This window comes from Delphinus delphis, chromosome 9 (assembly GCF_949987515.2).
Source record: "Delphinus delphis chromosome 9, mDelDel1.2, whole genome shotgun sequence".
Classification (NCBI taxonomy): domain Eukaryota; kingdom Metazoa; phylum Chordata; class Mammalia; order Artiodactyla; family Delphinidae; genus Delphinus; species Delphinus delphis.
Window position 1 is genome coordinate 103877319 of NC_082691.1, and position 16779 is coordinate 103894097.

Genomic DNA, 16779 nt, shown 5'->3' on the forward strand with positions numbered 1-16779 from the left:
TTGATCAACAGCGTTGCCATCCCCCCATCATTGCATTTTCCAGGCACAGTTACAAACTAGAATAATGGAAGTTCTCTTCCTTGCCCAGTTGAGCAGTAGAATGGTCAAAATGGAATGGGAGAGCAAAACAGTAAGGAAAGAATTTATTTAATCTACAAATTGGTCAGTTCCTGAAACTGAGCGTTGAGTAATCGGAGAGTGATTCTCAGCACCTTCACGTGTTGACGTGGGAAAACACATGTGTCTGCACACATACACGTATGTTATTCCCCTTTAGTTCAGAGGCTACAGCTTCCACCGTCATCAAGTTCTGTAGATATGGTTTGGAAAGGCCAATTACACTTTGTTTCCAGCAGTGTTTCTCACATAATCTACACAAGAAAAGTCTCCTCCGGTGTGGCTTGCTGACTGCTTCTTGTGAGCGTGCAGCCAGTCTCTGCCCCCACTGGGAGAGCGCACGGCATTCTGAGCAGCTTTGGGTATTGTTGTTCAGTCTGATAGTTTGGTAAACAAAATATTCCCGTTGTAATAAGATTTCTTTCTGTTCTTCATGAATATAAATGCTTCTGTATGATCAGTACTCTGATCTACGTGTTCCTGTCCTCCACCCATTTTTTTAATTGCACAATGAATATGACTCATGATTTCTATTCATAGGGGTTTATCCTAGGGAGATGTCAGAGGTGCAGTGCAGTACAAAGATGCACACAAGAGCATTTTTATTGTAATAAAAAACAGAATAGATGTCAAACAATAGGGACATAATTGAATAAACTACGGTATATCTCCTAAAAGGCATGTCTCAGAGAATGCTCACTGACATGGAAAAACATTTCTGATGTAGATTCTAAAACAGTGTGCAAACCCGTATATGTTATATGACTTCAGTTTTATTAAAACTAGGTTTTATACCCCACCAACCAACACACACATTCTCTCTCTCTCTCTAAAATACAAGAAAGTGTATTTTAATAGTCATATTTTGTGTATGTGTGTGGTTTGTAGGGTTGTGACATTTTAACTTTCTCCCGTATTTTCTGTAATAATGGTGAACGTGCAGAGTCAGGGTTTGGTGGCTTTTGTTGCCCTGTTTTCCACCTTCATAGTCAGCCGAACTGATGTGTGATCTCCAACCAGCTAGTTTGCTTTTCAAAAATATGCCCAGCGCTGTTTTACTGCTCCCTCCTTTTAGTGTTGGTAAATATCCCTTCTTGTAATTGTTCCACACTAACTTTACTCTGGTAACGACTCAGAAGTCCCACCATCACCCGGTTTCTCCTGACATGAACCCAGGGAAGAGGGGCCATTCTCAGAGCCTGATGGCTGCTGGAAAACACCCACAGCGGGGGGCGGGGGGGTCTCACGTCCACCAAGCAGATGTGCTGGCTCGCAAGTCCACAGAGGCCACGCTTGGCACCAGCTGGACTCAGAAGGGTGTAGACAGGAGCCGTTGGCTGGCAGATGGTCTCGGGTGCACCTCCCCCGCAGCGTTCCACACAGCCACCCACCCGACAGCTGTGTAGCAGTGTCTTCTCCCCGTCCCCCGGCCAGTGACAGCTCAGTAAACGGGACCCCTGTGGGTGGATGTGGAATCCCTGCCAGGTGCCCAGAGGGAAGTGCCCGGTGACTGGAATCATGCACTCGAGGAGGTCACGGTGATGGCTTCCTCCCAGAGTTTACGGTTCTCCTCGACCAGTTGCAACGCACCAGAAATAGCATCACCTACCATCAGAGCCCATATCCACCCTTACCAGGTGTCCAGGGCAATAGAAACAGAAAGTTACCTGAAGGTCAATTTCTATGCAGGGGGAACCGGCCATTAAGTTCTGAAGGCAGGAGGGTTTCCCAATCTGTTAGCCACAGTTGGTAATTCTGACCTTCTGTTATGTGGCCTGTTGATGAAACCATTCAGGGGACCAGAGGTGACATAGTACACCCAGAAATTAAAGCCATGTGGACACACGAACCTGATGGGCACCAGCCTCCCGAAGACGTACCGACCTCTCCGTCAGCAGTTTGCTTCTTCACCAGAGTCTGCCGAAGGATGTGTTGACCGGGTGGCAAGGTTTAGAGACAGAATTTCCATGTTCTGGTGACATGGCTTATCTGTGTGCAGTGTTCCAGTAATGTCAGTTAACTGTGCAGTGTTTCCAGTGGGATTAGAATGGCCTACAACAGAGACAATCCCAGTTGCTGTGCAAATACATCGCTTCCTTATGACCACTGCTGAACCAATGGGCGCTACCATGACCAGCCAAGCTGTTCTGTTTCACACTATAAATTAAGCTTAATGTCATATATAACGGGATCGTTCATCCTCGTCTACTGTGGAAGTGTTAGTAAAATTGTGCCTGGTCAGGAAATGGGGTAACCCAAAAGAGGAAGTAGAAAGCCAGGGGAAAAGCAATTAGTAAGTAGTGACCATTACCGGGGTGTGTTCTCGAGATCAGGACGGTCGCTCTACCGTGTCAGTTAAAGAAACCTAGGCTGACGTGATAACTGGGGGTTTTAGCTGAAATATAGAGAATCTGTTTTCCCCCTTGATAGTAGCATGTTGGGTTCACTATGAATGTTGAATTTTGCCTTCATGATAAATCATTCTCCTTGCGAATACAAGTGTAGTAATAGCATCACTAATTAATTTGCTAAACGTCTTTTCCTGATCTCAGACGCTCATAAGACCTTTGGATTCAACAATGTTAATTAAGTATGGAGGAAACCTTAGGGACCGTCCAGTCAACCTCGTATTTTGTAGTGAAGGACATGAGATTCAGTGAGGTTAAGTAACCTGCTCAGAGCTGGACAACTAGTTGTCTCAACTGGAATTTAGCTTTCTACTTCAAGTCCAGCATTCTCTAATTTATAATTCCACCGGAGCTGTGCTGTTCTCTTTTAGTCAAGCACTGAGCTGTTCAATATGTTTTCCTTTGGGCCTTGTTTGTCCAGAACTAAAAGCTAACTTGTGCCCAATTATGGTACTTATCCCATTCCTGGTTCCTGAGATAATGAGCTCCCCCTTTAGCTCCGTGTGTCTTTGAGCTGAGCTTTATCGTAAGCACCCTGTGAAAATGTGGGTATTCTTCCTGGTCTAGCTCAGGTGTCACCTCCTGCATGAAGTCTCGCCTAATCTCTCCAGGCAGAACAAACCTTTATAATGATGATAGTAACCACAACAAGAATAAGTGTTATTGGGGCTTCCCTGGTGGCGCAGTGGTTGAGAGTCCGCCTGCCGATGCAGGGGACGCGGGTTCGTGCCCCGGTCCGGGAAGATCCCACATGCCGCGGAGCGGCTAGGCCCGTGAGCCATGGCCGCTGAGCCTGCGCATCCGGAGCCTGTGCTCCGCAACGGGAGAGGCCACAACAGTGAGAGGCCCGCGTACCGCAAAAAAAAAAAAAAAAAAAAAAAAAAAAGAATAGGTGTTACTGAGCCCTTACTTTGTGCTGGGCACTGTTCTCAGTGCTTTGAAGTTGTCAGTTCACTCAGCCTCATAGCCACCCTAAGACTGAGTTCTGCATTGATCTGTATTGACAGACAAAGAAACTGAGGCATCTAGGAGTCCAGCACTGGCTCAGGTCCTGCAGCAGGTCCACTGTGCTCCCAGAGCACATGGTGCAGATGCCTTTGCAGGGCCTGGAGCTGGCTGAGGTGTGTAGGATCCAGACTCCCATTTGTAGATGTGAACATCTTCACAGCAAAGCGCACTGTTCCTTAGAGATTGTTTCCTTTTGTTTTCCTTCCATTAAAAATAAAGCCAAGGGACTTCCCTGGTGGCGCAGTAGTTGAGAATCTGCCTGCTAATGCAGGGGACACAGGTTAGAGCCCTGGTCTGGGAGGATCCCACATGCCGCGGAGCAACTAGGCCCATGAGCCACAACTACTGAGCCTGCGCGTCTGGAGCCTGTGCTCCGCAACAAGAGAGGCCGCAATAGTGAGAGGCCCGCGCACCACGATGAAGAGTGGCCCCTGCTTGCCACAACTAGAGAAAGCCCTTGCACAGAAACGAAGACCCAACACAGCAAAAATAAATAAATAAATTACTAAACTCCTACCCCCAACATCTTCTTTAAAAAATAAAATAAAGTCAAGATGAAAAGGGATTTAATATCTATCATAGCAAATTTTACTTCTTCAGAATATTGTCTATGGTCCGATTTGATTCAAAAATTTATTGTAGGCTTAGGACGCATAAAAGAAGTTGAAATTTCATAATACATCTTACCCTTAGGCAGACTCGTAAGAACAGCTACTGAAATTAAATGAGGATGTGTACTTGTGTCTAGAAGTTTTCCAGCTCATTTCTGGTTGAAGTGAATCTTTGAAGAGGCAAGAGGCCTGAGCAGGAAGCTAATACTTGATAGAGCTTTCAGCTCCAGGCTTCCATGACAACGATCTATGGGAACTGCCCTTTCTGCATCTTCAGTTTAAAATGTCAATATTTACGCTGTTTCCTACACTTGCAAAATACCCTTTCTCACTGGTCTCTTAAATGACACTGACAGTATTTTTTTTAGAATTTCTTTTTAAAAAAATCTGATTGAGTCCTGTTCTTGGTCCACGAAGCTCAGTTTCCACAGACATTGGATATTTGCATCATGTGCTTAGGTCCTTGTGGGAGTAGCAGGCAAAGAATTTAGATAGAGAAAACACAGGGCAGAATTGAGCAGTGCCTGGAGAACGGGCTGATTTATACTTTAAGAGCTTCGGGAGACATTAGATTTGTCCTGGGCCACTGCTTCATAGATTTGGTTGCACACTGGAATCGCCCAGGGTGTTTCTTTAAAATACTGGTGCCGGGGGACATCCCTGGTGGCTCAGTGGTTAAGACTCCGAGCTCCCAGGCTTCCCTGGTGGCACAGTGGTCGAGAGTCCGCCTGCCGATGCAGGGGACACGGGTTCGTGCCCCGGTCTGAGAAGATCCCACATGCCACGGAGCGGCTGGGCCTGTGAGCCATGGCCGCTGAGCCTGCGCGTCTGGAGCCTGTGCTCTGCAACGGGAGAGGCCACAACAGTGAGAGGCCTGCGTACCGCAAAAAAAAAAAAAAAAAAAGACTTCGAGCTCCCAATGCAGGGGGCCCGGGTTCGATCCCTGGTCAGGGAACTAGATCCCCCATGCGTGCCGCAACTAAGGAGCCCGCAAGCCACAACTAAGGAGCCTGCCTGCTGCAACTAAGACCCAGCACAACCAAATAAATAAATATTTTAAAAAATAAAAAAAATAAAATACTCATGCCAGGGTCCCACCCCTAGATCCTAACCACTGGGCTGGGCTCTTGGACCTGGCTGTAGGATATGTCAGACCTCCTCAGATCATTCCAATACACATCAGAATTCGAGAGCCACTGACCTAACCCACCCTCCCCCTGGCCCCAGGGTATTTGGGGCTGACCTAAGGTCAGAACTGTAGCATCTTCCAGGGCACCCCAGGCTGCACATGGGCCACCCAGTTGCTCCAGGGAACGGCTGGGGAACCACTTCGTCTCCTCCTGCAACTTCACTCCCCACGCCCAGGGCATCCCCGCACTGTCCCTGGCTGGTCCACCTCTGTCTGTCTCCACCATCCCCCCCCCCGCAGCTGACAGGCTGACTCCTGCCCTGCCTTCTCATCTGCATGGGCCTGGGCTCCCCCACAGAAGACTTGCCTCTAGCCACGTTGCTCCCCTTCTCGAGCTTCTGCCAAGGGCTTCCTGCTACCTCTGGGGTCCTGTAGCCCACGGACGGACCCTTGGGGGCTGGCACCCGCCTCTCCCCCACTCCCTGGGCTTCCACTCCTGCTGCCCCTCCCCCTCACGCCTGGAGCTCTCGTCCAGCTCCCCAGGCCCACGCCTGCCTCTGGTTCTCTCTCACACTGTTACCTCCGTGTAGCCTAATTTCTCAGCCCCCCTTTCTTCATCCTGCTCGCCGTTCAGATCTCAGCCTAAAGCCCAGTTTCTCAGAATCCTGACACCTGCCACAGCACGGGTGAACCTTGAGGACGTTATGCTCAGTGAAATAAGCCAGACACAGAAGGACAAATGCTGTGTGGTTCCTGTCACACGAGGTCCCTGGAGTCGTCAGATTCCTGGACAGAGAAAGCAAAAGGGTGGGGGCCGGGAGTGGGGGAGGGGGATGAGGAATCATCGTGTAATGGGGACAGAGTTTGAATTTTGCAGGATGAAAAGAGTCCAGGAGATGATGATGGTGAGGGTTGCACGTCAGTGTGAATGCACTTAACGCCACTGAGCTGCACACTTAAACGTGGCCAAGGTGGCGAATTCTGTGTCATGTGTGCTTTACCACAATAAGAAAACTGCTTCCAGTCACTTTCTCAGGGACTCCTTGCCTGCCTTTGGCCTAAGTTAGTAGTACTGTTACGTGTTCCCAAAGCTCCTCAGAACATTTTCCTGTTAAAGTTTGTCTTCTTTACCGGATCGTGAGTAAAGGCACATGATACGTCCCACCTCATTCATCCCTGTGCTCTCGCATGATTGGCACAGAGTTGGTGCCCACTAAGTAACTTTTCATAAATGTTGAGTGAATAAATCACAGATTTCAAGCTTCCCAGCCCACCAGTCACAATTCCTAGGAAAAATACAGTTGCTAAGATAGTCAAAGCCATTTGATGTTAACATACCCAAGAGTATCAGACAGATTGTCTGGTCATGGTAAATGATAACATTGGGCGCACTCTGTGGAGTTTGAGTCTCCAGTTGGCCTTAAATGTAGATGATTTTGGAGGTGGGTGAGTTCCAAAGGGTCCCGAGACTACGTCTGTTCTATCAGATAAATGCAAAGGAAAATGCGGACCACATTGCTGGTTTGGGATTTTTAAAGAACACCCTATTTGTAAGCACTTCCTTGATTAACGCTATGTTTTTTCTCTTTCCAAATTAGATATTTATCTTTGAAAACAATATCTACTACTGTGCACACGTCGGGAAGCAGGCCATCCGTGTGGTCTCAACTGGGAAGGAAGGCGTGATTTACAACGGCCTTAGCGACTGGCTGTACGAAGGTACGCGGGATGTGGGAGGCTTGGTGCCTGTGGTCACTGCTGCTGCTGCGTCACTGGGATTGGCCGTGGTGGTGTTTCCTCTGACTCTGTCAATTAAACTCTGTTTCTTGAGGTTCTGCTAAATTACAAAGAGACTGTGGAGCCTCGGGGAGCAGCAGGCGACCATCGGGGGCCTGCAGTGTCAAGCACTCACCTGGTGGCCAGGTGGGCAGGGCATCCTACAACCCTGTGCTGTGCTGGTGGGTGACTCCCGGAACAGTCAGGATCCCAAATGTGCAGGTTTCCTGCTCCCTTTCTGAGAGGTTGAGTGCCTGGTTCTGCCTGGGGAAGGGAGAGCTGGAAAAGACATCAGAGGGTAAAGCTTCCAAAAGAAACGCGTCAGGGTGGCCTGCCGGCCTGTGAGCATCCGCCTCATCGGACGTTTTCTGCTACTGGTTTTCCTCTGGCACCAGAGGACTCCAGCGGTATGCATTATTAAATGACTAAAAATCTGAGCGAGAAGCTCTCTTTTTAAGCATTTATAACCCGTCTCCACATTAATGACAACTTCGTCGTAACAATAACAGCCCTGTATTGATTGCCGTTAGTTGCCAGGTGCCATGCTAAGCACTTTAGTGCTTTTTATTACCTCATTTACCCGCCACGTTAGTCCAGGCTGCTCTAAGGAACACCACAGGCTGGGCAGCTTAAGCAACTTTTATTTCTCGTAGTTCTGGAGGCTGGGAAGTCCAAGATCAGGGCTCCAGCAGAGCTGGTGTCTGGTGAGGGCTCTCTTCCTGGCTTGCAGACGGTCACCTTCTCCCTGTGTCCTCACATGCCAGAGGGAGAGAAAGTCATGGGGAGGAAGCTCTGGTCTCTTCATCCTCCTAGAAGGGCACTAACCCCACCGTGGAGGCTCCACCCTCGTAACGTCATCACCTCCCAAAGGCTCTACCTCCAGACACCATCACATTGGGGATTTTGGCGTCCACCTGAATTTTGGGGGGCCACAGACATCCAGTCCATAACGCCCTCATGAGAGCGTTCCGAGATGAGTGCTGTTACGGACATTTCACAGAGGAGGCTCAGTGAGGGTAAGTCATCTGTCCAAGGTTACACGAGGTTAGGGGAGATGTATCATGGAGTATCACTGTTCAAGTGCAGGACTATCCCCTTTCTGGAAATGCAGATGTCAGCAGGATGCCGACGCAGCCCAGCACTGGGCTGATAAACAGCTTGTGTTCTTGTCAGCCTGCTGGTCTGAGACCACACGATCACAGGAAGAATTCACTGTGCTGGGCTGGGGCAAGGGTAGGGGGCGGTCAGGGGACCCCCAACGGGGTCTGGGCATGATCAAGCCCATAAAATACCATGTTTCCTCAGTGCTGTGCATTCCTCAAGCTGGGTTCTGCATTGCAGGGGTTTATGTATCCTAAAGGACAGAGTGGATAGACCTGTATGCTTAGTCCCACTTCCCATCGTGATTTCACTGAAGTCACTGAAGCACAAGGTTGACTTGATTTCCATTTTTTTAAAGTGAGATGTAAGTCGTAGACAGTAAAATGCACAATTATAAAGACACAGTTTCATGGGTTTGACACAGTATACACTGGGCAGCCCCATCAAGATATAGAACATTCCAGGACCTCCCTGGCGGTCCAGCGGTTAGGACTCTGCACTCGCATTGCCAGGACCCCGGTTCAGTCCTTGGTTGGGGAACTAAGACCCCGCAAAGCCATGTGGCATGGCCAAAAAAAAAAAAAAAAAAAGATATAGAGCATTCCATCATCTCAGAAAGCACCGCCCGAGCCCCTTTCCAGTCACGTCTCCCCTCACCCCAAGCTTCCCTTCCAGAGGCTCCTACCATCCTGATTTCTGTGCAGCTGGCTTCCTAGCAGAATGCTGGAACGTGGGCACCCATGTAGGCCGGCCCTCTCGCTGCGTCTCCCTGGGGTCCCGTGTTTACTCCAGCATGGCTGCTGCTGCTCGGAGCACCCAGGATTCCGGTACTGAGCTGCCTTCTGGGGCCAGGAGAATCGACCTTGAGGTTTCATCGGGCTCATACAAGGGAGTCACTGGAACAAAATGGACACTGTCCAGCTTCCACTGTGCTTCCACTGTCCTGTGCACGAACAGCCTTATGAGCAGCAGGCCCCAAGTTCCAGGGCGATCACGGCAATGACAACCCAATGACCCCTGAGAGAGAGAGGCCCCTGGAGCCCTGGCTGGAAGGACCTAGACCTGCCCTAGGAATAATCTCCTTCAAAAATCCATCACCAGGAGATGGAGAATGTCTTTTTTAGTATCTTCCTAATAAAATAAAAAGCTCATTGCCTTGCAATTCAAAGTAAGCTTTTGCTTCAGCAAATCCGTTGAAAAGAAATATTTCCTCAAGGCATTTACCCAGAATTGTGTTCGTGTGATAACAGGGCCCCACGTGTTCTAAACCAGTCCCAGGTGATGTGGCAGCTTCATCTCCTTAGTGCTGCCCCCTGGAAGGCTATATTTGCTGATGCTTCGGTCTCTGAAGTTGGGAGCGTGAGAGCTCTGGGGAATCTCGGTTCCTTTTTTAATAATTGGAAGGTAAACTCTGAAGATTGCCTTTTTCTAATATGTGACTTAACTGCTTCACTTCCACATGCTCCTTAAAAAAAAAAAAAAAAAAAAAAAGGAGAAAAAAGATTAGGGGGAAAAATACCCTGACAGCATTTGCAGGGGGCCTGACTCGCTTGGAGATGTTAGTTCTGAGAAGAAACGAAGTTATATAAGTTCTAAACCACCCTGCAGCCCGTAGGCTTGTTGGCAGTCAGATGCCATATTGATTTGTTGTGTTCCCCAAAAAGGAACTTTGAACATATTGAACATTTCAGAATATCAAGGACTGAGGGAGAGAAGAAGGAGACCAGGGGACTGCCAGGAATCTCCATCCCTGGACCAAAGGTTTACATGCACTCGGTAGGAAACTCCCCCAACTCACTGACGCAAGCCCCACACACGGAAATGCACCCGCGGCCCTGCCTGCAACCGCAGACCACGTGTCTCACTGACTTTCCAGTTGCCCTGCCTCGTGGTGGCCACACACTGATCTTGATAAGCAAAGTGCATGTCTTTATTTTATTCTTCTGGGCAGATGTCATGGAGTTACATAGAACTTTGATTTTAATATGGGATTAAAGACAAGTGTCCTACAAACTGTTTTAAGGTTTACGAAAGTTGGTTATCCAGAAACTAAAGATGTCACTAGTTTTTTGAGAAGTCAGAAAGGAAGTTTCTGTTAAGAATTTGCACTTTCATGCAAGTGTTAGCAATTTTGCAAAGCTCCTAATATGTAGGCTTATGGGCAAAGAGCTGGATTGTCCAAATTTTTATGAAAGGTTCATGGTTACCAGTGGTACAGAGATGGTTGTATTTCCCAGTTGCTGCTACTTGTTTATATTACTGGGTTGGCCAAAAAGTGCCTGCGGTTTTTAAGTAAAAGTAAAGACACATTTCTCATTTCCACCAAGAACTTTATTGAACAACGTAGTCATCCTTTTGTTCCACTACCTTCTGCCATTTTTCAGGCAACTTCATAATTCCATCTTCCCAAAACTTTTTATCTTTTTGAGCAAAGAACTGTTCCAGGTGTCCTCCAGGGAGCTGAAATTTTTTCCATTAAGAGAATTTTGTAAAGACCGAAATAAATGGAAATCCAAAGGTGCAATGTCTGGTGAATATGGCGGATAAATCAGAACTTCTCAACTAAGCTGTAACAGTTTTTGCCTGGTCATCAAAGAAACATACAGTCTTGCGTTATCCTGATGGAAGATGATGCATTTTCTGTTGACTAATTCTGGACACATTTTGTCGAGTGCTGCTTTCAGTTGGCCTAATTGGGAGCTGTACTTGTTGGAATTAATCTTTTCATTTTCCAGAGTGAGCTCATAATAGAGGACTCCCTTCCAATCCCACCATATACACAATATCACCTTCTTTGGATGAAGACCGGCCTTTGGTGTGGTTGATGGTGGTTCATTTTGCTTGCCCCACGATCTCTTCCGTTCCACATTATCGTACGGTATCCACTTTTCATCACCCATCACAATTTGTTTTAAAAACGGAACATTTTCATTCCATTTAAGTAGAGAATTGCATGCGGAAATACAGTCAAGAAAGTTTTTTTTTTTTTTTTTTGCTTAACTTGCGTGAAAGCCAAACATTAAAGCGATGAACATCACCACGCTGGTGCAGGTGACTTTCAGCGCTGGATTTGGATATTTTGATGTCGGCTGTCTCCCGTGTGGTATAATGTTGATTTTTCTCAATGTCTCGATTTGATCACTGTCAACTTCAGCTGGGCTACCTGACCCTGGAGCATCGTCCAGTGAGAACTCTCCAGCACGAAACTTCGCAAACCACTTTTGACACGTTCCATCAGTCACAGCACCTTTTCTGTACGCTGCACAAATCTTTTTTGGTGTTTCAGTTGCGTTTTCACCTTTCTTGAAATAATAAAGCATAGTATACGGAAAATGTTGCTTTTTTTCTTCCATCTTCAATATTAAAATGGCTACACAAAAATTCACCAATTTTGATAAGTCTTTTTTAAATACACGCTGATATGAAGCTGTCACAATCTACCAATAGTGTTTCGAATGAAGTTAAAGATAACTAAGCGCTACCAGAGTCATCTTATGGAAAAAACCAAACGAACCTTTTGGCCAACTCAGTATTTTCATTTTCATCATTGCCATCATACACACGAGGTATAGTGGTACACAGCACAGAATTTTGGGCCAATAATTTTTCAGTAATGAAACTTTAAGTCATTACATGTTTCCACTAAACTAGGAGACCTCCACACCTCTATTGCCAAAGCAGTCATATGCGTAACCCTAAATAAATAGCAGTATATTCAGTGATAGGTCATTATCGTGAAATGGCTCGTACCCCAGTGGAAAGCTGGAGTGTGTCAGGCTCGTTTGAGAACCACTCTGTCCCCACGTGTGTACCAGTCCTTGTCACTTCAACTCCTCCGAGACCCGATGGAGGTAGGGTGGGGGCAGTGAACGTGAGAAGGTGTTCACAGAGCACAGCCTGGCACCATCAGCTGGGATGCCAGGGAGAGCCGAGAAATGCCTGGAGGGCATTTATTTAACATCTGGTTTGGTGTGGATGAACCCCCGGGATGAATTTTACCCTGAACTAGTCCAGAGCTTGGTGGTACTCGGAAACGTGATTGGATGCAGGGAGGCTGCTTGGCCGGGCAGCCTCGCCACGTGAGAGTCAGCGGGAGTGATGCTGAATAAGGCCCCCTGCTGGCTGCTCGGCGTCAGCTCCTCTGCTTGGCTTCAGGACCTAGGCAGTCAGGCAGTGCCTGGTTGACAGTGACCAGAGGGAGAAGCAGGAGAGGACCGGACGCTTCTGTTGTGCCCTTACCCGGGCCCTCAGCTCTCCCTCCCTAGCACACCTCCTCCCCTTTCCCGGAGTCCCGGTGCTCCTGATGGCCAACTGCCCCGTGGGCCATGGTCCCCATGGTACTCTGTCCTCTGCCCACCTGCCCGGGAGCCCCCAGGCCCTCCCCCCAGCCCCGTGCTGACTGCCCGGCTTCACTTGGGGCTGGGGTGCAGCTGGGCCCCCTTCCCAGGGCTGATGCGGGTGGAGGCACTCGCAGTGCATCCTGCTCCCAAGCTTAGAGTGCTCTAGAAAGCCTGTTCTCGCTGGGGCAATGGAAGTCGCGGGAGCTTTGCTAAGCTGGAGTCGTTCAGAGCTGCTCATTTGACACACGAGCCTGGTCACGTGGTCCTTACCCTTCACGTTCAGACTCTTGTCCAGAGGCTGCAAAGCCTGGGTGAGGCTGAGGCCTGTTTGCTTTTCTTAACACTGTCTCTTCAAGTATCTTTCAGAGTCAGCACTAATGACCTTACAGTTTTCTCTCCACAGAGGTGCTCTGAGAGACCTCAACGAGAGGCCAGGGAGGCCCCGGTGGATGAACTAAAATTCTTTCCTGACTTTTGTTTTGGGTGTGACTCCACGCCTTATAATTTGGATTATTCAAGGAGGCAGGGAGTTGACTGGGGGAATGGCTGTCATGGGAAGAAATGTTACTACGACTGAAGCCCTTACGGAGATTTGTGGGGTGATTTGGAATATGTGTGCTTTCCACGGGAACTATTCCCCCGTAAGGAAAAGAGTTCTTCCCCGATCATCCAGAGCCCCGCAGTCTCTCTAAATTCTCTGCGGTGAAATTGCTAAGTAACGTTTCCCGCGGAACGTGCCTGTTGGGTTTAACGTAAACTTGTGGTTTATTCCATGCTTGGTGAGCTGTGTGTGCTGACTTGTACACTTAGGCTCACTGTGTCCGCTGCCCACTTTGTACAGGTCGTCAGTGGACTGAGCCAGTGGGATCCCCTGTGGCCACAGGCCTCTAGTGAACAGCCCTCGCCTGGGACTAGTATGTGTAGGTAGAGGACATACTGCACACCAGATTTTTGTCAGTAAGAAAGTGTTTCTAATGCCTCTTGCACTATTTTTAAAACTCCCTGGAATACATTTCGATCATGACATTTTGCGAAGCTTATAGAGCCAGCCACACACTGGAGTGTACATTCTTGATTGAGTTCTTCAAATGCTAATGTCCTGAAGTACTGGGTTAGGGCACTTCAGCTGCTAGCAAACTGCATCCTGGTGGTAGATAAAGGGAATTGACACGCCCATCGTGCATCATTCCCGCCGGACTGATGGCTTTAAAGAAAGTTACATGGCCAGGAGTTCAGTGGACTTAGAATCATGGTCAGTTCTGTATGCTATTATTCAAAGCACAGATCTGTAGTTCTTTGGACTTAGTGGTGGTTACTTCTCTGATTTACATGATGGGAAATCTTGGTCAGACCAGGAAATCTCTATTAGGAAATGGCCAGAAGCTTGTGATTAGCTTTACAGAGTCCTCTTGTGTAAGGGTGGCAGAGCTGTGGTAAAGGCAGGGTCTTTGCAGCAACCATGCCTGCCTTTGAATCACAGCTTCACCACGTAGAAGCTACGTGAACCTGGGTGAGGTTGAACTCTTTGTGTCTGTCTTCTTATCTGCAAAACAAGAGTAAAGGTCATCAATGTTCCCTAAGGTCATCATGGAAGTTAAACGAGCTGATACGTGTACAGTTCTTAGAACAGTGCCTGGGACTAGGAAACTGCAGCTGTTGCTGTTAAAACTACTGTTACTTTATCTGTAACTCCAAAAATTAGTCACGTAGCACGTACGCACCTCATTTTCTCACCTGGCATCGCCAGCAGTCAGGAGCACTAATGTGTAGTCCATTCTCCTCCAGTATCGGTTTCAAAGACTATTAAAATCTATTCACTCATGAGTTATTGTCTATAATGTGTTATATAAGAAGTACATGGCTTCCTACTCAACCTGGAGAGGATGTCTGTGCAGATACGAACATCTCCCTGGAACCTTCTGTCTGCATTTAGAGTCACCGAGCTGGAGTCACATCCCTCACTCGTCACCGACACCAGACAGCTGGTTAACCTATGAGCACCAGAGATCTTCTACCTCAGTAAAAAGTATGCTTCAGGATGGCCTGTAGAAATTAAATACTTAAAAATCATATTCCAGTTCATCTATGGCTTCTAAAGAAGGATATGAATGCCAAAGAGATGATGAAAATCCTGAATGTAATCAGCCTCTGGAAAGCCTCCAGACCCGGGAGGTGCTGCTGTTGGAGCAGTGGCTCCAGACGGCAGGGCCTTTTGCGCGGTAACTCAGCGCTTTCAGTATTTAATGTAAGTGAAAGGAGCGAGTTTCCTGCGCAGCCCTTGCCTTCAGCTCCGTGACGTAGTAATGACCTTGACTTGCGTAGCAGGTGGCTTTTACCTTGTAGAGAGACACAGCAAAGGCTCATGCTGTTCAGTGGGGACCCACTCAGCTCCGACATCGAGGTGGACGAGATGCTTCAGTCTGTGTTCATCCCTTCTGTGCTCGCTCTGACCCCAAGAGAGACGTCCTCGGGTTTCTAGATGTCTGTGCATATCAGCATGAGAACAGTGGTCTAAGGCAGGGAGTGAGGTGGTCAGGTGCGTGGGGAGAAGGTGATGGCCAGCCTACATCTAAATGGCCACCAAGGGTCTCCTCGCCCCCTGGACTGGTCCAACCATATCTGGGCCCTCCACTTCCTCCTACGCCCCTCAAGTTCCATCACAACCTCCCCCGCCAGCACATCTCCCAACCGTGACGGTCCCTACACATGGCAATGCTTACCTGTCCTCACGGTGCTGCCTCGGCTCCAAAATTCAGATGCAGGATTCTAGAAACCCTCCCAGGGGAATCAGCTGGCCTCCCTTTTTTCACTGTCATCAGAACTTCCACTTCCACAAACTTCCTTCAGCAGAAATAACAACCTGATTATTGAAAAGCAGGAACTGTTAATCTCATTGTAATTACAAGCTTCACTTTTTATCCCCAAAGGTAAAGGAATCAGGAGAGGCTTTAGCAATGGCGGCAGTCCCCTTACTAGGGGCCGAGGGGAGTGAGATTGAAGCTGACAGCTCCAGACCACCTCCTAAAGTGCCAGCCGTGGCTCACCTACTGCAGGAAAGTTTAACTTTGACTGTTTCTTCCATGGCACGCCTGACACGATTAAACAGGAATGAATCTATCGACTCCTCTGCAGGAAGAAGGCGCTGCTCTTATCCTGCCGCAGCTGCGGAAACTTGGCCTCAGCAACGTTAAGTGACTTCTCAGTGGTCACACAGCCAGTGAGTGGTTCCAATTTGGCCTCCTAACCACATGCCCATTGTGTGTATAAAAAGCTGCATTAACTTCTTGCAGGTTAAAAATAGGCTTGATCGATGCCCAAGTGATGAGTGGACCACCCGTCCCCTTGACACGGTCTGCTCGCTCCACAGCCTTCAACACCCCCAGCTCCGTGCAAGGCGCTTCTCAGAGTGCAGATATGAGAGCCCAGGGGGCCTGCGTGTGAGTCCCTGAGCTGCCACTCAGCCACCCGGTGACCTTGAGTGAGTCACGTATCTTGCCTGGCCCTCCCATCCCTCGCATGAAAAGTAAGAGCTCAGATACCTTCCCCAAAGAATTAGTGTGAGGTTGGATGAGAGCACATCCGTGAGAGCACAGGTAGGACCACGTGAACTTGCCAATACGTGTGATCACGCATTAGCACGTGGCTGTGAAGTGCTCCACAAGAATAACCCTCCCGCCTGCCTGCCCTGCCGCCACGGCTACTGTTGGACGTGGCAAAGTCTCAGATGGCCGTGTGCCTGGCATGGAACGAGTGTCTACCACGAAGGGGCAGAGGTGTTTTTAACGGGAAGGTGGACCCGGACACCTCAAAGCACAGCCTCTCCGGTGGGTTAAGGGCCGTGGTTGTGGCCTTGGATTTCTCCCAGCAGAAGCTTGCAGAGACTCATGGCTCGCCATCTTCCTCGTCACGGCTCCTTGTTTTCCCTGCATATTCCCAGCACCCTTCTGATCGCCATGGTGACCATACGGTTTGGACTTTAATTACTATTATATCTTATTGCCTGCCAGGAGCATTCAGGCTGAGAGTTGCCATTTAAACTATGTAATCAACGGGCTGTCCAGTTGTGGGGATGAGGTGTTAGGCTGGTCGATCTCCTGGTGTTACCCCGAAGGTTCTCCACTGAAAAGGTGATGTGGCCCAAGCTGGGGCCCGACCGCTGCGCCAGCTGAGGAAGGAACGGTATTCTGACCCGGACACTCGGGCCAGCGGTGAGGGCCCTGACTGTGAAAACAGCTTTGGGAGATCAAATACTCGAACTCCGATCTGGAATTTCTCCTCAAGTTCAGTGC

The 16779-nt window shown here is 48.6% G+C and overlaps 1 protein-coding gene across 2 annotated transcripts in view; it reads left to right on the forward strand.

Annotated features, from left to right (window-relative positions):
* Positions 1-16779, forward strand: part of DPP6 (dipeptidyl peptidase like 6) — a 772268-nt gene that overhangs the window by 602982 nt on the left and 152507 nt on the right. For both annotated transcript variants that reach the window (XM_060021180.1, XM_060021181.1), the window contains exon 8: positions 6872-6992. In XM_060021180.1, the coding sequence (XP_059877163.1) occupies positions 6872-6992 (121 nt within the window). The remainder of the gene's footprint in view (positions 1-6871; positions 6993-16779) is intronic.